General features: G+C 30.3%; 1 protein-coding gene across 1 annotated transcript; it reads left to right on the forward strand.

Annotated features, from left to right (window-relative positions):
- The first annotated feature begins 10,197 nt into the window (after positions 1-10,197).
- LOC107865989 (BAG family molecular chaperone regulator 1) lies at positions 10,198-13,199 on the forward strand. The gene is made up of 4 exons (XM_016712175.2): positions 10,198-10,866; positions 11,634-11,890; positions 12,077-12,223; positions 12,692-13,199. Exons 1-4 carry the CDS (start codon positions 10,644-10,646, stop codon positions 12,917-12,919), a joined length of 855 nt encoding a protein of 284 aa, XP_016567661.1. The 5' UTR covers positions 10,198-10,643; the 3' UTR covers positions 12,920-13,199.
- The last annotated feature ends 10,180 nt before the right edge of the window (positions 13,200-23,379 follow it).

Below are 23,379 nucleotides of genomic sequence, written 5' to 3' on the forward strand. Positions count from 1 at the left end.
CCTCCGGACTCTAACCGGGTATCAATATCATCATAATATCCTCCGGCCTTGCCGGGTATCAATATCATCTCAATAGTATCCTCCGGACTCGAACCGGGTATCAATATAATCATAATATCCTCCGTCCTTGCCGGGTATTAATATCATCTCAATAGTATCCTTTAGACTCGAACCGGGTATCAATATCATCATAATATCCTTCGGCCTTGCCGGGTATCAATATCATCTCAATAGTATCCTTTAGACTCGAACCGGGTATCAATATCATCATAATATCCTTCGGCCTTACCGGGTATCAATGTATCATCATAACTCTCGACACATAAATATAGGCATATAATAGGTGCACAGACACAAGCCGATATACTCATAACCGTAAAGATATCTATCTTATCAATACATCCCAATTACTCGTTATTAGCTAACTAACATTTATTATTATTAAACCGCTAGTTCACTAGTCATCCCATAACCTCTAGTTATTAGCCTAAACATTATCTTCACATAATCCTTATTCATGGGATAACAACTAACCACTATTCATTTAATAGTCCACGTCTAACATCTAATCTAGGTCATCATTAGACCAAAACTGTCATTTATCCACCATTCATTATTATCAACTATTCATCCTATTTTTGTTAATCATTAATCTAACAAGAAGAAAAACCATATGATCATATTTCGGCTATAATCACATCATTTATAATGGTAAATAATCATGAACGTACCAAACCTATGCATGCTATCACCAGTATTCAATCAATGGAATAATAAGCATCATATCGGATCTTCCTCTGTCCCATACCGGAGTGATGTGTATACAAACATATACATATTCATATTCATAAATCGCAATCACATCATTCACAATGATAAACACTTCTTGGATATTTAATCAGTACCATAACAGGGCCCTTGGCCTATTAATTTATCCGAAATAATCACAACATCATAATCATGGCCTTAGGCCCATATACATATCCAGGACTCATATCAATAATCATATTTATAAACCGTAGCATATCTATAATCATCTCACATATAGGAGGCATCTCACATCTAGGAGACATAATATCAATAGGTATATCGCCTCTATTAGACATCTCATATCTATAGGTTATGCATCACGACTAAGAGAAAAATTATCTCTATAAGCTCAATAATCATAACTAAGAAGAAAATCATCTCTATGGGCCAAATATCATAACTAAGAAGAAAATGCATCTCTATAGGCAAAATATTATAATTAAGAAAAAAATGCATTTCTATAGGCCAAATATCATAATTCAGAGAAAAATGCATCTCTATGGGCCAAATATCATAATAAAGAGGAAAATGTATCTCTAGGGGCCAAATATCATAATAAAGAGGAGAATGCATCTCCAGGGCCAAATGTCATAATCCGACGAAAATCATCACAATTTATCAATTCACCAAGTAATTCTCGTAAATAAGGCTTATTAGTCTCAACTAGGTCTACTATCCGCAACTAAGTCCACAAGGGCTAACACAAATCTTGGCCTAAGTGGGCCGGATGATCCACTTCTAATCCATAATTTCCATAATTAGGCATACTATACTTCAAACTAAGCTAAGGTATCTAGTTCATCCTTTAGATGTCAAGCAAGCCATATTTACACCTAGATAGTAACTTCGACTAGATCAAGGGTACTCAAGTCAACTCTACCAAACTTACGGTTCCAAAACTATCACACTAGCCCAATAAGGCTAAATATACAAATCATGCTTCAAATGCTAAAATCATATTCCGAGCATAACATTATATCATATCCATGCTATAAATTTACCCAAGCTAGGGAGAAGGCAATAGGATTCTACAAGGTATTAAATAATTCAACCTACGACTCCAAAACCCTATCTAATCTCCAAACTTATATGTTTATTCAATACTAAGTCATTCTATCTAATATCAATTTTAACATTCACATTCACACGCAATATATATCATACATCATCCATGAAGAAGAGTAGACACAAGCCTACCTCAAGGCTAAACCGCAAAATCACACTTCAAACACCACATGCTCGTCTTCACTTCACAATCTCCAAAATGTCATCACACTATCAAAAATATAATCTACTCAGCAATACGAGTCTAACGATACCTATATTGCACTATTGTGCTTCGGGTTCAAAAATGACACCAAAAAGTTCAAGTGGGTCCCACATACGGAAATCGTGTTTCCGAGGTCAACCCAATGCTCATCTATCACCAAGGAAGCATAAACCTTAATTGATGGGTGCAAACAAACAAAATTTGGGGCTAAATCAAGCCCTAAACTAAATTGGGTTTTGGGACCCGAATCAAAGGTCTACCTAGACTATAATCGATATTTCGGATATGCTGGCGCAGTTGAAATTTTCATCCGAGATCGTTTCGCTGAAGTTTTTGATCGGTGGTCATTTGGAACCAACGAAGACTTCTAATAGGGAGTTGACTCTAAAAACTAAATGAACTGCCTGGTAACCGAATCCTCAGTCCCAGCAAGTACTTGGGGCAGCTATGGAGAAGCTCAAACGGTGAAGATAAGCATAAATATGAAAAACGACCTGAAGGGTCATTACATTTTTAGCTTGAAAATGGTGAAGACAGCTGATGCATTATGCTCCAATTAGCACTGAAATGGTAATACTCAAATGCTGCCTTCCTTTGGTTTCTACATTACTTGTCCTGCTTTCTGCTTAGTCATTTATACACACTTCTATGGTGAGGTGAAATAGCATTTATTACCGTTATTACATAGAAGCCGGTATCCACATTAGGAGCCGACTAATTCAGATTCGTCCCATGTAAGGTCCATTTAAGAGGAAGCACTCCCTAACAAGATTTTTTTCATACCAGAGCTTGAACCCGAGACCTCTGGTTAAAGGCACCACAACCCTTGGTGTTGTTCAAAACTCTAGTGATTCATAAACTTAGGCATATTTCTTTAACTACATAATCTCTTTCAATACCATTGATGAGTGGAAGCATTGTAGGGCCTTAAGCTCCAGTAAGTTGCTTGAGTTGTGTCATTTTAATAATGTCTAAATGCAGCTGGATTCTTGACTTTGTGGCCATTTTTTTCCTGATAAATGCCAGTAAGGCATGTTATGTTGGACCACCTTAATCTTAAAGAGCTTTGTGTGAGTGAATTTATAAAAGATTCATATTATAGTTGTTGTAATATCATGCATTATTTCTCCTCTATTTGTTAAGTATTTGAAACTGTAGAGAAAAATGAACTGGCTTTAGCCCCACTTCTCTGTGATAATCCTTATTGGAAACATGGACTGCTTCTTCAAAGATAATGCTTGAAAAGGCCTAAACAGTAGTTTTTATTTTCTTATCCTGGAAGTATTTTCCCTTTGCATTTGGGCATGTCACTCTTATTCCACCACTTTGTAGTCCCCACTTCATTATGTTATCCCTATAGGCCCATTCATACTGTAGATTTTGATCACACCCCCAAAGATAGCATTTCTTATTGCATATATTGCTTTTGAGAAAAAAATAAATTCGTTTCTGACCATTGAGGGGTATGGTGGGATGATTGGGGTCGTTTCACCCTTAATCAGAAGTTTTGAATTTTGAGCCTTGAACTAAAAGAACTTTTGGTTAAGTAGCTTTTCACTAGTGGATTTTGTTAAGTCTATATGTGTGAGCTTGATTACATTGTCGATTACAAGTCCGGATAAAGGAGGATGGTTGCGATAGTCTTACAGCTAATGTAATGCTAGTCAATTCGTGATGAATAATATGAAATGAGCTTACATGAAGCAGTGAGGATTCATATAAGCCGATCTCAATATATTTTGCACCGAGGATTCATCATGTGACGACCCGACTTGATGACAAGATCGATCGTTTAGACAGACACATATAGACTACGAGAAAATGGCCGCAAATCCAAACTCGTTAGTCACTAGAGGCTCATTAATGAGTAATGCATCTTCCCAGTGAAGTAGAACCGTCTTCAGGGTCCTCTTCAATGTGTTGTTTGATAAGGGTTCTTGGCTTTCTCTGTGTTAGTTGTGATGTTAATTTTGAACAAACATTTAGTTGTTCGAAATTGTGACATGTTGGTAATAACATGAACACATATACATTCTTCTGTTTGGGAATTTGTCCAATCAATTCTTAGCAAGAATGAAATAGAATATCACATATATACATGCTTTATTCTGCCCATTTATTTTTCTGAGTACATTCGATAATATAAGAGGAGTAACATCCAGTGGCAGATTCAGAATTAGAGTCGCCATGTTGTTTAATGTTTATATATGTGTCAAGTATATTCCATGCATTCGATGGAGCAACAGGAGTGACATGACTAGCATGTTATTAGATTATTTATACACTAAAATTTTCACAAAAATACAATTAGATTGTTGCACATTAATTTAAGCCATCATTAAACACACAATTATTATTAGCCAAAACATGTCATAATGGTTTGTTTTCACATACTATGAGTCTCTGACATAGATTATCACAATTATTGGCGGAGCTAGCTTGTTTTCAGGGGTTCGTTCGAACACCTTTTGCTGGGAAATTACACGATTGGGTATATATAGTAGATGTTGAACCTCTTTCGGTTAATTTATGTGTTTACTTTCTCATATTTTGAACCCCGTTAGTTAAAATCCTGACGCCGAGACTCTAACATAATACAGTTTCTATTTTGCGGAAGTTACTTTTCTTGGTGCATTGGATAAAGTATATGAGAAAATGACATGACTAATATACAAGTAGATTATTACACACTAATTGATCAAACTCTTACAAAAATACAGTTATTGTTGACAGAAGACATGTCATAATTTGGTTGTTTTTTAAACTTATTATTATTTGAACCAATGAACCAAAGGCTTCATGCCATTTGGAGAAGAAACAAAAACATTTATGTAGGCACCAAGGAGGATGGGTACTTGACTAAGTAGTTCACTTGCTATGTGTTTTGTTCAAACAAAGTTATGTGTGCCCTTTTGAACTGACTACTAACAAACTCCATAGACGGACAAAATCGGATTCAGAATTTAAATTTTATATGCTTTAACTTTAAATTATTTAGTATTAAACTCATTGATACGTCAGAATTATGAGTACAATTATGTTTCTTTTTATTCTTCTCTCTTGATTATATTCGTAATTTGAGGCCGTTGGTAGCGTATTCTCGAAAATAGGATGATTTTGATCTCTTTGTGAATATTCCATGAGTTTATGTGATATTCCACTCTTCAAAGAAATATGCTACCCTTTAATTGGCGTGATTTAGGTTTTACAATAGAGTAGACTCCAAATCAAGGCTTAGGGTAGAGCAACCTCCAAAAACTCCAGCAGAATTGAGTTATCTTGTACAGTTTTGCAAATTTTCGATGTCTATATATGAGTTTAGATATCTTATTTGTTAAGATTAATATGTTTTTATATACATATTCTGAATCGAAAGTTATGAATTCAGATGAATCCGTACCCGAAAGGCTGCAGTTTCTCTGATTGGATGAAGATTTTTCAAAAGGATTAAATGACCCAAGAAAGCTGGCCATTTTTGTTTCCTTTTTTTTTTTTTTTTTTCATTTGGCTTTCTGTGAATAGAAGGGGACATTCTGGCTAGCACCATATTCTGCCAATGCAGCCAATTCATGGACCCCTTCTTCTATACCCCCATTGCTTAATTTTTTCTTGGGCTTAAATTTTGGGTCCTCAATTATTTTGTTTCTAATATTTTCTTGATTCATACTTCATTTGAATGTTTCCTACTTTAGAATTTTAGATAAATGTCTACAATTTTCTTTTTAATTATTTTGAACAAAAAATATGGATGGATAAATGTTATCTTCAACAAGTATCGTTTTATTATACGAAAAAGATTTTTTGACAAAGTACTTCAGAATTCTCTCTCTCTCTCTCTTTTTTTTTTTTTTTCATACCGATGGTGCAAGGAGTCATATTGCGCTTGTTTTGATTGTTTTATCTTGCTAGTACTTGTTATTTTTTCGCTAACAAGATATCGGATAATATGCTCATTAAAGATGATAAAAAGAAATTACTTTATATTTTTTATTGTCTTGATGTTTTAAGACCAAGTCTTTTGCAAAAATGTATTTCCAAATAAGAGATTAGAATTGTGACTATATAAGGGCTCGTTTGGCCATGAAATTTTTTTCTTTTTTTCCGAAAAAAGTTTTCGGAGTTGAAAATTGTGGTGTTTGGTCATGAAATTTCGGAAAATAGTTCCGAAATTTTTTTCTGAAAAGGAAAAACAGGTTTTTGTTGTTTTCACAATTTTCCAACTCCGATTTCAACTTTTATTATTATTACATATAACCCCAATCTTTTAAACTTTTACATATAACTCTCCTTATAACATTACTTTTTCAATATTACGTATATAGTATTTTTAAAGAGTAAGATAATTATAATTTCAAACTTAATGCTATCCTAATTAATATATATCTCATTTTCTCTCTCATCATTATTTTTATCCCTTATTTAATTTTCTTCTTTATTTAAGACATTATTTTACAGCTAATTTATATTTATACCCATAAATATATAAAGTATTATATTTATATTAGAAATATACAAAGTATGTTATATATAAAGTTTATACCATGTATATACCATATACACACATATATAAATATACAAAGTATTAAGAAACATACTAAGCATATTTATAATATAAATATATAAAATATGTTATATATGAAGTTTATACCATGTGTATACCATATACACACATATATAAATATACAAAGTATTAAGAAACATACTAAGCATATTTATAATATAAATATACAAAATATGTTATATATGAAGTTTATACCATGTATATACCATATACACATATATATAAAAATACAAAGTATAAAGAAATATACTAAGCATATTTATATATTTACGGTATATGATATAATATACCATAAATATGCAAAGCATGTTTTACATAGAAATAATTTATTCACACACAGTAAAATCTTTCATGTATAAGAAAATTAAAGAAATAATTTAGCGGCACCCTAATATTTAATAACAACTCATCATTTTCTATTTTTTAGGAACGAAAAATGAAGGAAATAAATTAAATAAATTCCTAAAAAAAATAAATTTGTTTGAAAGATAATATTTATTACCTAAAAAACAGGAAGCAGTGATCTGTTAATATAACATCCATATTTAAAATTTTCAAATATGAGAAAACGGCTATTAATGTAAATATTATATATGTCATAATTGAAATTCATTAAATTTGGCCAAGTATATGTAATTATTTTTATAATAATGGCTAATTGTGTTCTTTTTTCATTAGTAGGTAAATTTTAGTTGGGTGATTTTGATAGGTTGTAAAAGTTAGGGCATAAAATCATATTTAAAAAAGTTTTTTCAAAAGTCAAATTTTTTTTTTCAAAAAAGACATGGTCAAACACAACTCTAACTCCAATTTCAATTTCAATTCCAACTTCAACTCCAACTCCAAAAAATTTTAATTTTCATGGCCAAACGGCTAAACCAGAATTACTACAATCCTTTTTTAAAAAAGGTGGCTTAACTAACAAAAGAAGGATGGAACCAGATACATTCTTTAAAAGAAAGTGCTTTAGCTTTTATTTAAATTGTATACAATACGAGAAAGGCATCAGTTTGGAGTAACAACTCCAAAAGGGAGAGGGTTACTAATATAACAAGATGTAGCTTTGTTTTAATTATTATTTTTTTGTTTCATAACTCATACTATAATAAAATCATTTCGTTTAAATTGTTATTTCTTATAAATCCCAAAAAGTTTTGTTAGAAGTAGTAAAAGATATAAAAATGTTAAGGAATAAAGCAAGGAAGGAATAATTGAATCTAAGAGAAAGCAATGAACCAAAAAAACATGTCATCTATAAGTTTCAATTAATATCTTAGGTGGTTTTGTCCATGTATAATATAGCATCACCAAAAAGATAGATTGGTGTGATAAAATTCCGGTTATGTGCGGAATTTGGAAAAGGCCGGACCGAAAGGATTTATTGTGCGTAATCTTATCTTGTTTTTACAAGAGGTTATTTTTACGATTTGAAACCGTGACCTTCTCGTCACATGACAACACCATTTTTCCTAATTTTGCTTTTTGCTCATTCTAATCATCCTATTTTGATTCATCACTTTTCATGTTTTTTTAATCCACTCGATATTTGATACATATTGAATCCGCATAAATCTAGATTCGTATAGGAAAATTTCACACTGAAAAGTAAAAGACATCCTAATAGAAACGTTTATATCAAGAATTCAAATCCGAGATATCTGATTAACACTTCTTTTATCTTCTAACTTGCTAATAATGCAAAATATGCTCATGAAAGTGAACATTCTCTATTGATTTTCCCTCACCTAGAAGAGATCATTCTAACTTGTTGAATGCTTGTAGGAGAAAAAGGGTTTGAAACTAAAAATCTTTTTGACTATTTACTCTTGCTTCAAGGGATTGCTTTCCTTACTATTGGTCTACCTTTTTTTTCTTTTTCCAACAAATCCACCAAGTGGGTCAAATTTATATTTAATCTTGGAAAGAAAAAAAAACATTTATTTGTCCTAGAAAAGTAAACTTAATTATAAAAATAAAAAAAATATAAAAATGACAGTTGATTACAATTTTTTTGAGAATGAATAGCAGTTTTGGTTCTTTATTTATAGGTATAAATCTTGAATTTAGCTGAATTTAGCTCTTAAGTATAATTTGATTAATCATCTTTAACCTTCAAAACATGTCCTTTCGATTTCTTTACTTATAAATGTTCAAAATTAACCACATATATAAATTGTTTTAACACTTATATACATATTTTGTGATGCTTAATTTGTATTGTTACTCCATATTTTCTTCCTAAAGGACAAAAATACACATTTTGATTGATTAAAGAATAAATATTCTTAGTCAGATATAACAAAAACTAAAATTAAAATTTATTTTTAAATAAGTGACCAATAATGCTATTATCCAAGTTTTAAAACACTTCCCATGATGATTTAATTGTTTTTTCTCTCAGGTCCCCAAAACATTTTAATTTCAAATTGTGGATAAATTTTGGTTTGTCATTACTGCTGCAAAGTTTTAGAGATAATATTTAATTGGTATCAAATTTTAGTAAATCTTTATAGTTATGTAAAAGATTTTTATTATAAAGTGCCTTATCTTTTAATCACAAGTAGAGGTGGACATAAATCATAAAAGTCGAATCAAATATTATCATATTAAAGTTTGATCATTGTATTGGCCTGATCGAATTTTGAAAATTTTATATTTAATATCTACTATTAATTACTGATTATTAAATTATCAAAATCAAATTTTGAAAATATCAAATCAAATATAGAAAACTAATCACCCCTAATCACAAGTTGGACTAAGTTACCTGTAATATTAAATTAGAATTATTGCCTACAAAATATGGCAAAAATAGTACTACTAATATTAATTTTAGGTGCATATGAATGGACCAGAAATTACGTGGATAACGAAAAATTTGAACAAGCAAAGAATCAATCACTATCAAAAGCCAAAACTATTCTTCAAGTCCCTTTCCAAGAAAAATTAAAAAATAACAGTTGGCATTTTGCCCTCAATTATTAATTAATCAACATATTTTAAATATGGAAACTAAGATATCAATCTCATTTTATATAATTTAAAAATCAAAATCCACCTTACTATTTTTTTGCCCATGGAATATAAAGTTACCTTACACCACCAAACTCATAATTCTTTTGAAAAAAAAAATAGGGGTCTTTCCATCCTTATTTGGGTTAATAACAATTTTGATCCCTCAATTATTGATAATTCTTGTGATAGTCAACTAACCACATATAATGAACTTTTGATCTCTTTGCTTGTGAATCTTACAAATTGACCAGAATTTTTAACGATTACATCACTTAATTATCGATATTTTATATTAAACTTCTATTGTTACTTTATGTATGAAGGTAAAATAGTCAAAAGATGACACATCCTTATACATATAGAGATTAAAACAACGTGTTTTAATTAATTAAAGGTTAAATATGCTTAATCAGACAACAGAAGGACCAAAATCGAAAATGCTATTATCTCTTGGTATTTTTAAAACTTAACTAAATTAATATTGGATTCTTTTATTATTTTATTTTATATATCCCAACACCCATCATATATTCCCTTCTCCTCACCCACCCAAATAGCCATTCATTCTTCTTACTATCCCTTCTTATTATCACCTCCACATTTTAAAGTTTCTATAAAATCATCATAATTATGTCACTATTGTTTATGAAAAAAACTTCACTAGAAAAGTCCTTGAAGTTTCTTAAGACTCAATAAAGCACAAATATAAAAGGCCTACTATTATAGTCATTAGTAATTTAAACCATTTGGTGTTTCTTGATTAGTTACACATACAATTACAACATTGTTGTTGTAGTTGTTGTGTTTCTGACATTGTGGGACAGAATCTTTGTGTTTCTTTCTTTTCTTCATTCATGGGGTTGTTCTTAGCTTAGCAGACAAGCACATAAAGCAAAAAAAAAAAAAAACTTTTTTTTTCATCAACTTTTGACATTTCTTGATAGTATAGGAAAGTTGTCACAATAAATTCCCCTTGAATATTTCATTATGAGTAGTAAAGAATTGTTAAGAATGAAGAGTAAGAATAAGGTGAATGGGAATGGATCACTTTCATCATCAGGATGGGAGATGAGGCCAGGAGGAATGTTAGTACAAAAGAGAAGTTCTGATCATTCAAATCAAAGTTCAATGATAGTTCCAACAATTAGACTCAAAGTCAAATATGGTTCATCTTATCATGAAGTCAAAATCAGTTCACAAGCAACTTTTGGTAATTTTATAGTTCATAATTTTCTTGTTTCTAGTAATGTGTTATCCCATCTTGTTGTGTGCTTCGGTGTTTTTTGTTTGGTATACTGTTATGTGTCCTGAGTCTGGGTCTATTGAAAACAACCTCTCTACTTCATCTGTTTGAGGTAGTGGTATGGACTGCGCGCACTTTACCCTCCCCAAACTCTACTTTTTGAGAATACACTAGTTATGTTGTTGTTGTATATGTTTGTTGTTATGCAATTGTTACATTCATATGTCAAAGGGTGTTCATAAATTGAGGAATCTTGAAATGGAATTGGTTGATTCATACTTTGATATGCATTTTATATATGCATCTCTGCAAAGTTTTGTCAATGAATTTGGATATTCATACTTGTTTTTTTTTTTTTTGGATTTTTTCTTTCATCTCTCAAAAGGGTGTTCATAAAATGAGGAATCTTGAAATGGAATTGCATGTTCATATACTTTGATATGCATTTTTTTTTTCCATTCATCACTCAAAAGGGTTGTCATAAAATGAGGATTCCTGAAATGAAATTGCATAATTCATACCACTTTTTTTGCATTTTATCCATTCATATCTCAAAAGGGTAGTCACAGTTTCAAGCCGCGGAAACAACCTCTTGCAGAAATGCAGGGTAAGGCCAGTACAATATACCCTTGAGGTTGCCATTCCCAAAACCGCAGCAGGAGCTTTAGTACACCGGGCTGGGCTTTTATCTCTCAAAATGGTTGTCATAAAATGAGGAATCTTGAATTTTACAGGGGAGTTGAAGAAAATGCTAGCAGGACCAACTGGATTACATACTGAAGATCAGAAAATATTTTACAAGGAGAAAGAAAAGGATTCAAGAAGTTTTCTTGATGTTGCTGGTTTAAAAGATGGATCAAAACTTGTACTAATTGAGGATGAAATAAGCAAAGAAAAGAGATATCTTGAATCAAGAAAAAATGCAAAAATGGAAAATGCATCAAAAGAAATCACAACAATTAGACTTGAAATTGATAAGTTAGCCAAACAGGTAACGAGAATTCTATCTCCCAAGTCTCAACTTACAATTTATTTTTACTCGAAAAGACCTCAGGGATAAGGTCTGTGTATACTCTACGTTCCCTAGACCCCATTTTGTGGGATTATGCTAGGTATGTTGTCGTCGTTGTAGTTCTTTCATTGGATTTGATCATTGGTTTTTTGTTTTATGGTATAGGTTGGCAATGTTGAAATGGACATATATGGTGGCAAAAAAGTAACAGAGACTTTGCTATTGAGTTTGATTGAATTATTGATGACACAATTGATTAAGTTGGATGGTATTACTGCTGATGGTGATCTCAAATTACAAAGAAGAATGCAGGTATACATACATCCATTCTAACTCAATTTCAACATATTTTTGTGTCTTTCTAAATTCACTCTAATATTTTGAAACTTATTTGTGTGGTTTATTAAGAAGTGTCGATAGTTACATGTACTTGTGAGGTATGCAAATTAGCTAGTTATAGCTAGTTATTCCTCGAAAGGAGCCTTGGAGTAACTGGTAAAGTTGCTTCCATGTGACCTCCGGAAATAGCCTTTGGCAGAAATGCAAGGTAAGGCTGCATACAATACACCCTTGTGATGGGGCCCTTCCCCGGACCCTGCATAGCGGGAGCTTTAGTGACCGGGCTACCCCTTTATAGTTTGTTCTTCCTATATGTATTCTGACCCCCTTAATGAAAATTTTGGTTCTGCCACTGACTGTATGAATTCTTAGTGTCCATATCACTTCTTTTAAGTCTGTCTTGGGAAATTACTAATTGTTTTTTTGTTGATAAAAATGTAGGTGAAAAGGGTGCAAAAATACATAGAGACTCTTGACATGTTGAAAATAAGAAATTCAGCACTTGGAAATCACAATGCCAATGTGCCAATGCACAACAAAAATAGAACATTCACAGGACAAATGCCAAAATCAATTTACTATCAACAAGAACAAAGGAAGATGGGAAATTTTGCTGATCAAACAAGCCCAGGGCCAGTTGTGGTGACAACAAAATGGGAAACTTTCTGAGAACTGATAAATTAATTTTTTTAAAAAAGCCTAAGGAATATCAGTGTGCGCTTTGGGAAAACAATTAATTTTAATTGCATATTTTTATAATGGCTTTGGTGGAAAGGATATAAAGTTAGGGGGGTATAGTAATAAATTTTGGTTTGTGAATTCATTTGCCTTCATTATTTCTCTATTTAAATATAGAGAAACATAATGTGGTGATATGTGGCATTTGAATTCCAAGTTGTATAAATGTATATATAATATATATAATGCCAGCTCCTGGTGAATTAGATAAGATTATGGTTCTACTTGAATTTCTTTTTTTTTTTTTTTTCTCATATATGAACTACCAATTTAGCACTTAATTTTTTTTTTTTCACAAGGTTAATTCCATAACATGTATTGTTCGCTTCTTTTTGAAAAACGTGTGTATCATGTTAATCTGAGTTATGTCTTGTAAAACTTTTTAAGATGTAGAATTCGCATAAGGTGTTGTGTACGCTTCATCTTCAAAAGCTCATCAGTGTAGAAGTTCGCCAGTCGTGCTTGATCCACCCTCATTAGCTCGCTCTATGTCAACGTCAACAAATTGTTTTTTGAAATTATAAGTGGAAGAAACTATGACAAGTTCATTTCTTAGCCTCATTGGACCAATTCAGCGAATTTGACCAACGAACATTTAAATTAGTTGAATGAGCGAACTTCAAACGTAAAATGTTAGATTGAAAAAAAAAGTCTAACTGGTGCAATTATTAACTATTTCCTTCAAACTATTTTACCAAATTTAAGGTATCTAAATTTAATTAGTCGAATCAGCAAACTTCAAACAAACCTTTTTTTTTTTTAAAAATGGTCTAAGTGGTTGCAATTATTGACTAGTTACTTTCGTCCCTTTCCTTTTCTTATTTCTTGCAAATTCAATGTGATTTGGGACCATTTTGCCAACAAACAACTTTGCTTTTTGGTGTATGTGGAAAACTTTTTATAATTGGATGCCATTTAATTGTAATGAATATATGATTATAAGTTAGTTGGAAGAATAAAGATCTAAAATGTTGGTTGTGAGGTTGCAAAAGGTAATTAATTAAAATTAACCTTGGGCCAAAAGAATAAACCTTTGCTAATATTTAATTATTATAGCAAAACTAATCACTCCAAAATGATAAAAAGTAGTATAGAAGTTGACATTGGAGGACATGTAATGAATAATGATCATTATATATTGATTAATTGGTTGGATTCCACCTTATATTTTTTTTTTATATATATTTCTTTTGCAACTATATTATTGTTTCATCAGATTCTCAGACAAATAATAATAATAACAACAACAATTAAATAAATAAATAAACTTTCTAAACAGCCGGCCATTAATGTCAATTTTTTGCCTTTTGGTGATATCATAAGCAGTATTTATAATAGAATTTAAGTGAATTTCAACTCCATCATTCAAAGTATTTTCAAATGAAAATTTCATTTTCTCCCATTTCATCATAAATTTAATTAAACATAGAGGGATCATTTTAGTTTGAAGGTATAGGATACTCATAATCACAATTAACAAATAATTTTTCTGTTTAAAGGAATCAAAATTCTATTTGAGGCAATTATAATATAAAATGATAATAAAGAATAAAGGAATGTTCTAATAATCAGCACGAATGAAAACTAATTATTGCATATAATAATAAGCAGAAAATATTTTACATTCATATAATTATTGAAATGTTTTGCCCCAACAAATGAGGATCCATGGATTGAGGAACTAAAATGGTATTAATATATTTTTCACTCCTCATGAAAATAGAGAGAAATTTGGTATTACAATGGCAAGTCGAGGTTCTTGATATTAAAGTTTGATATGAAATTAGTGAACTGAAAGTTGGTCCCGAACAGAATCTAAAGAAGTCGAAGAAAATTATTTCTGAAACTTTTTGTTGCTCATACTTTAAAAAAAGAGAATAATATACGAATAAATTAGAAGATTTTTTTTTGGAGGAAGGACAGATTAACGTAAAAGTTATGGATTCACGTACATAGACAATACATTCTTTCAAATATTATCTCTCTCTATATATATGTTAAGAAATTAATCATATATATATATTTGCTTATAAACTTAGTTATCATTGTATATTAATCCCTAAACTTCAAGTTTTGAATTTCCCTTTGCGTAAAAGATTTGCCGATAATTGTTTAATAGAAAATAAATGACCAACAAAGGTTATGGTGAAATAGTAAGCACTCCTTCATCCTAAACAACCAGAGATCTCGAGTTTGGATCCTAAGTATGAAACTATCTTTGTTAAAAAACGTTTTACCCCTTTATTAGACTTTCTAACACAAATTCAATTTCAATTGTACCTCGATGCAAATACCAAACATCGAAAGGAAAATTAAACAAAAAGAAAATGCTCTCATAAAGCTATAGGTATTATAGTCTTCTAAAAAAATAAATGAATGAAAAAAGAATGAATATATGCTTCTTATAATTAGTAGTAGAAAAAGAAACATCTCACATTAGATGGGACCCAAAGCACATAGAATAAAGAGAACATTCTTTTGTCTATCTTATAATTATTGTTACAGCAAATGCACATATACTTGTGAAATTATTGCCATACCCAAAACTTTATGATTGCCAAGAACATATACTTATTTGCTAGGAATATATTTTTTTTTAGGTCAAAGTAAAAAATTTCAATGGTGTTTTTGGTACATAATTTTTTCCACAAGAGATTGGCAAACAAAATACAGGAAATTTGAAAATAAACACAATAAATATTTGTAATGTCATTTGGTTGTAAGGGAGATAAGAGATTTTTTTATTTTTTTTTGGTTTTCCAAGCCACAGCCGGCAGCCGTGAGACTAATCCTCCGTTCCTCGGTCAGCGCATTTTGCGGTAGGGAACTGGCCACAGAGTTTGCTCCATTCGTCAAAGGCGGGGATCGAACCCCCAACCTCTTGCTTAAGGAACATAGCGCTGAACCATTATGCCAACTCTGGTAGTTAGGGGCATAAGAGATTATTTCTCTTCTATTATAACAATATAACCTATAGACGATTGCAGATGATGATGTGCCTAAATCAGGAATATCTTTATATTTTCGATTGAACGTTAAATCCACATGTGTGAAGATAACAACCTAAAGACCCACAAGTGAATTCTACAAGATTATGACAGAGCCATGAATTTACAAAAAAGATTTAAAAAAATGCTAAAATATCACTCCTAAGAATTGAACTTGTAAGTAATTTTAAAATTACTTTTGTCACTACTAAAATCTGTGCTTATATCAAGGAAAAATCACTTTTATTTCATTTGCTAAGCGCATATAATTTATAAAGGATATCCAATTAATCATATTTATTCCTCCACATACAATCTTCGATGACCGGTTAAATCAAATAAAGGTCGAAAGATAATTCGATTCATTAAAGGGCACAATTAAAGAAGAATCTAGAATTTTTATCATTCTTTTCACATTACGAGTTGATGCCACATCAAATACATTTCTCTACGACACTTGAGCAACTATGATCGAAGGTATCTTCCAACTTTAATATTTTGGCGATACCTTTAGTCATAGTTGCCAAGTGCCGTAGAGAAATTGGTAGATGAAAATCTAGGAATTTTCTAGCCCATGTCTATCACAGTGTGTGCTGATAGAATCATATCGTATTTATAGAAGGCTATGGACTTTTAGGTAAAAACTTTAACCCTAGAACTTCACCAGGGTTAATGGGCCGACTTGACCTAGGCCACTGCCAGCTTAAGGGGGAAGCAACTAAAGCTTGTGCTTTAGGCCCCGCAAATCAAAGGCCCCCATTTTTCATTAGTGCATAAAATATATTATAGATCTAGTATAGAAATTGATTTTTGCTTGTCTTTTGAGAATTTTATTGAGTTATTTAAAAATAAATAGATGTTACTTAAATAAATATTCTATTAATTTGATTAATTTTTGAAGTTAAATATGATTGATTAATATAGTATTTTAAAATTTAGATGCTCAAAAATTATACCATAAGTCTTAATACACTACATTTTTTCTCATGTCATGAATATGAAGAAAGAATAGATTCAAAATATTATTTAAAATTAATATAATTTGACTCCCGCTAAATAAAAAAATATCATATAAATTAGGATAACCTGATTATTACTTAATTTCATAATAATCATGCACACAAAATAATAATTGATTGTCATATCTACAATACAATAGAAAGACAAACAAAATCTTTTCTTGTATTCTTAGAGTTAAATTATTTCTAATAAATAATGGATTAATCCATCAATTCAATTCAAAATAGACTTAGAACTATTCCATATGTATAAAATTATTTTAACATTTAATTAGTATTACAAAATTGAGATCATTAAATATAAAGAATTAATTAATAACAAAAAGTCTTAACCATGATGTTTCTTATAAAAATATTGTTGAATCATTGATGAGTAATTCAGTTATTAGATAATTTTTATGATGAAAATTAACATGCAGTCGAATGAGAATTGTCATTATATATATGTACAAGATGGTTCATACATCATCATTACAAAATATAATAAGAATAAATTAAATAAACATATATAAAATTTTATTAATTAATTTTAAGGGTCTCTTCTTAAAGTTAGCTTTAGACCACAAATTTCGTTGAGCCGCCCCCTGACCTAGGCTTAGCTCCCATCTTAAATAGGCTTAGAATATCATAACTCAACCCTAATAACCGATTAGGTTGGGCCGGCCTCAAGAGTCAAACTTATTCTGACGGCTCTACTCGAAAGAATTTATTACCTAATATGCAGGTCACATAATTATCTCTAATAAGAAACATTTTTCTTACACTTACGCCAAACTAGGCATTACTTAAAATCACAAAATTCAATCAAATTTATTCCTCCTATAATGAATCTGCTCCCGCCAATTAAATCAAACGAAGATCGAAGGACTATTCGATTTATTAATAGACACAATCGAAGGTTGAATTTTTTACACAAAATTTTAGATTCGTATATAAAAAGTTTTTTTAGCAATGTTTGGTAATTGAACCCCTTCCCTTATACCAAAAACAAAACCAATAAGACAAAAATAACTAAACACCATTATTAATTACTAATTAATTACCTAAACATAAAAATAAATAAAAAAATAAATTGGTGTTCCTCGTAGTTTCACAATGAACCAGTGTATTAATATTCTTGAAACATTGTGCAAGATTCATGCATGCTTCTAATTCTCTGAATTTATACAATCATATCTATTTAATTAATGAAATTAGCTATCTAAATCTCCATACAATGTTCTATAAAATATGTTGATTTAAACAAAATATATATATATATATATATATTAAACGTTTTAAAGCATACTGTTAGTAATTTTTAAGTATAATTTGTTTTACGTAAGTGGGGTTCTATTTTGACTAGAACAACTAATGATAAGATTTATTTTTATTTAGTAATAAAAAACAAAAAAGGAAACCGTAATGAAACACTACCTTAACATTTTTCTGATTTATAAAAGCAAGATTTGCTTAATCATACTGCATGACCAGTTTTGATTTTCTTGTAATAAATTAATAATCAATCCCAATTTCTTAAATAACTGGTAAAGTTGTTGTCACGTGAATAGGGAGTTACGAGTTCAAGTCCTGGAAACAGCCTCTGGCAAAAATGCAATATAAGGCTGCAGACATTACACGCTTGTAGTGGGGCCCTTCCCCGAACTCTGCGCATAGCGGGAGTTTTAGTACACCGAACTGCCCTATTTTTAATTCCAATCGAGGACATGACATATTTGTAGCTTCTTGGGACACATGACTATAGATAGAAGAATATGAGGGTCGTGAATTAGCAAAGAAGGTTAGTAGATAGGAAAATTTATCTCGCTTCACTGTGGAATAGGCTTAGTGATAATTTGGCGCAACCTATAAGTTTCTCTTTCATTATTCCGTACTGTCTTGTCCTCCTATTTCCATCGCTACCTATTGTTTTTTCTGCTTCAATTATCACATTATTTTGTCAAGATTAGTTCTGAAATGATAAGTCTAATTATTCTAAAATGAGTTGACGTTCAAAACTTTTAAAAGGCAGAATACAACTTAAATAACGGTGTCTAAATAGAATACCTCGTAAATTAGAAAAAATAACATAAACACACACCTTAACTTACCATAGTTATACAAATTCCCATCCTTGTAAAGTAATTATAAAAATCTCAAATAATTATGTATCTTCGTTGGATATATTGGAAGCTAACTATGTATCTCGACAGACTCAAAATCAAAAAAAAAAAAAAAGGTATCGAAAGCTAATTATGTATCTTTAGAAAGAAAAAATGTATCTTCATTGAATGTATTATGTATCTCGACAGACCCAAAATAGGAAAAAGTGTATCGGTAGCTAATTATGCATCTTTATAAAGAAAAAATATATTTTTGTTGGATATATTAGAGATCTAATTATGTGTCTCGACAGATTCAAAATTAAAATTTTTAGTAATTATGTAAAATATGAGAATTTCCAAAATTGAAAAGTGGTAGATAGATAGGATCTGAAATCCCCTTGTAAGGCCCAACAACTGCTTAGAGTATCGGCTGCTAGCCTTGCAAGATCTCTGAACTCTTTACTAAAGTAGCCACAGAGTGTTCACAACTATTACTAGTACTGTACTATTTTTTAAAATTATTTAAACCGAAAAAATATTTAAAATCAAATCCGACCTGTCAAAATTTGTTACATGACTTTTTTTTTTTTTTTTCATATAGTTAACAATGAAGAATGAAACATTTTAAGTTGGTATATATACATAACCAGGGGCAGAGCCACATGTATTTGAAGAATGTCAACCAACATTTCTTTGTCGGAAGCTATACTATGTAGTTAGATAAAAATATTTATTTTATGTATGCATATTACATATTGACGTGCAATGCTATTTTCGTTAATTTATCTCTTTATATTTTGATATCCTTATTAAAAATTCTGTCTCCCTAAATATAACAAGCAATTAACAATAATGTCATGAATCATGATTAGGAAAAACATGCTCCTTGGTGTTCAAAACAAACTGTATAGGTTATCCATAAAGTCTACAGCTAAAAAAAAATGTATAGAAGTGGTGAATTATATATTATGGTTGAAGAAACTCATTAATTCAATTATTTGTACGGAAAGAGTACATCAATTTACTACTTAAAGAAAATTTGGTTAATACAGCAGCATTATCTTCAAAATATAATAAGCAAATTGGCAAAATTTTCAAGCAAAAATATTTTGAAAAAAAGCATGCATCTTGCAACATGTTTGCCATTACAATCCATAATGCATGTCATGTATTTTGTGTTTATTAACAATTACTCTTTCCGTCATTATCGACTTTTCACGTAACTTAAGAAACAATAAATACTATACGAGTAATTTAAACTTGGGAATTGCTTCGGGTACTAGATAAGTACTTTTGATAATTTATTTTTTGTATAGTGGACAAGTAAAGATGGACGAAGAGGATAGTATAAAGTAGTAATGGAAACAATTCAATTTTTTTTGTTTGAAACAGATACAGTACAAATTTAATGCTAGTCAATTTATTAATTAAGTTTGCAAATGTCTATTAATTTGGAGAACGAAGAGTAGTCATGGTTGATTAATAAAACTTTATTGATTCTTTTGTACTTTTATTCGTTCTTGTTTATATTTTACAAACAACTTGCTTTTTGTCAAACATTATATTATGTTTTTAACGAAAATTATGTCATGATCCCTTATCGGTATAATGCAGTGCACATCACTTAATGGGGGATTAAAGAACAATTAATTGTTAATGAGAAAATGGCTAAAAGCTCCCAACTTTTACCCCAAATCCCAACTATATACCTATACTTTGCGAGGGTCCTATGACCCTCCTGAACTATTTTAAAGTGAAATATTTACACCCCGAAAATTGACGCCCATACATTGTTTCAGGCAGTGAGCTGTACTCGCTGCCATGTCATGCCACGTAATATTACTTTTTTTTAATATAAAAACTTAATTACTTTTATTTATTACTATATTTTTTCCTTTGTATTTTTTTTAATTTCCTTTTCGGTTTCATTACTTTTTCCCGTTTATTTCGTGTTCTTCCACAATAATGATTCTCCATTCCTTTTTTTTTTCCTTTCTCTTCATTTGATTTTCTTCAATCTCAAACCTTTGTTAAATAATAAATTCAAAGTTGACTATTAAACTCAAAGTTTAGAAAAAAAAAATTGCTTCAAGAACGGAAATTTGCACAGCTTCACACATTTGCTTCAGGAATAAAATTTTTCATTTCTATATTCGTTATGTGAGTTCAATTGCAAACTCGTTGTTCAATTGGAACTCAAGAATTACTAATTTTTTCAAGAAAGGTGATGTTGAGGAAGCACGCAAATTGTTCGACGAAATGTCCCAAAAAGAATGTAGGAACTATATGATTTTTGGGTATGTAAGAAATGGGATGTTAGATTATGCTCAACAAATGTTTGATACAATGCCGAGCAGAAATGTCGTTTTTCAATCTTGTTCTTTTTTCTTTCCTTTTTTTTAAAAAAATTTCTCAACTATGAAAATTGATGTTGAATTTATGATTTTGAAAAAATTTGGTGTTGATTTTGATTGTTTCAATTTCAAGAAATGTGGATTTGAATGATGATTTATGGTTTGAGATTGAAAATTCAATCGATGTAAAGTTAAAAGATTTCAAGCCACAAAATGTGTATAGAGCATTGTTGGAAGTTATGTTTTATTTCATGAGAACGATGATTCTTGGTATGGTAATTCGGTTAATGAGTATGTAAGTTTGAATAATCTTAGTGTTCCAAGAAATGAAATTTTTAGGGAGGTGATTGTTAGTTTGGATGAAATGAGAGTTGGTATAGTTTGGCCGTTTACTGTGATTTATACCGGAGGAAATGATAAATTTGTTTTGAATTGAATGCCATCGTTGAATTCCTATAAATACCATTGTTAACTTCAAGAAGAAGAAGAATAATTAAAAATGAATAAAAAAAAGAGTAGAGAAATATTAAAAATAAATTTTTAATAAAAAAATTCGCTCTCACTCTCTTGCCATGTCAACGTTCAGGAGGTAATAATTTCATTTTAAAATAATTTAGAGGCCCGCAAAGTATAAGTATATAGTTGAGATTTAAGGTAAAGATTAGGGGGACATTTGACCATTCAAGTTTAATTTTATCTTCTTTCGTCTTTTTTCATTTTATCTTTGTTTTAAGAAGGATATAATGCGTGTTCAATATGATTTTTCATGAAAACTAATAAGTCTTGTCGCACTAAATTTGAATTTGTACCGGGAAAAACTAATACTAAAAGAATAGATAAAAGTATAAAGGGGACAAGTATCGAAAAATTAGCGACCAAATGAAAGAAAATAAGACCATCTATACTACTCTATCTGCCCCTGGGTATGTCATTCACCAAAAAAAATACTTTGCCTGGATTCTACTCCCTTCGTTTTATTCTATGTATTATAGTTTGATCGAGCACGACGTTTAAAAAATAAGTAAAGAATTGATGTTTTTTACTGAATTATCTTTTATTAAAAATAATACTCCCTCCATTTCATAATAAATGAATTGTTGGATTTTGACATAAAGATTAAGGAAAAAACATTAAAGACATAAATTTAACACAACTTTCCATTTTTACCTAAAAAAAAAAAAGTTGACCTTGTAATACCTTTTCAAAAGTTAATTGGTTGTCAAATCATAACGGTAAATTTGAAAAAAAATTCAATGATTCACTTATTTTGAAACACTAATAAATATCCCAACAATTCACTTATTTTGAAACGGAGAGAGTATATATACTACTATTATTTTTAATTAAGTGGGGCCTTATAAGTAGGGTCAATAAGGGTAAAGTTAAAATTGTGTGTTTAAATAGTTACCATAATGAAAGATGATATTGATTTTTTAAATGAGACGGAGGGAATACTACATTTGTGATTTACTTCGAAAAAGTTTTTTTCCGTTGAAAACGTTTCCACTTTCTGATAGCAAAAGATCTCTTTCATAATTAAATATATTACTACTTAATTAGTTAATTCCTTTCTTAGAACTTCTGAAGATCTTTCTTCACAAAACACAACACAATATTTTTCACAGTTTCTTCTCAAATCACAACATAATAATATCCACAGTGTTGTCATCAAAGTGTTTAGCAGAGATTTTTCTCCTAGTATATTTTAAGCTTTTTGATTTAATTTCAATAGATAGATCATTTGACCAAATCATATTAATCATAATATATTTTTAGTACGTTTTCCTTTTCGTTTAGGTTCCTCACATCAATTTCAAACCCAACATGCACCCACTAAAGAAAAAAAAAATCTTTACTCGGACTCGATAAATATTATCAAATCATGGCAATTTGAAATTATCACAGAATAATAAATTAAAATTTTATGTAATAACTTAATATGCAAGG

This window comes from Capsicum annuum, chromosome 1 (assembly GCF_002878395.1).
Source record: "Capsicum annuum cultivar UCD-10X-F1 chromosome 1, UCD10Xv1.1, whole genome shotgun sequence".
In the NCBI taxonomy this organism is placed as follows: domain Eukaryota; kingdom Viridiplantae; phylum Streptophyta; class Magnoliopsida; order Solanales; family Solanaceae; genus Capsicum; species Capsicum annuum.

Excerpts from the sequence above, each read along its gene's own strand:
- LOC107865989 (XM_016712175.2), top strand. The coding sequence starts at position 10,644 with ATGAGTAGTAAAGAATTGTTAAGAATGAAGAGTAAGAATAAGGTGAAT. Across the intron at positions 10,867-11,633 it reads CAGTTCACAAGCAACTTTTG|GGGAGTTGAAGAAAATGCTA; the intron begins GTAATTTTATAG and ends TGAATTTTACAG. Across the intron at positions 12,224-12,691 it reads AATTACAAAGAAGAATGCAG|GTGAAAAGGGTGCAAAAATA; the intron begins GTATACATACAT and ends ATAAAAATGTAG.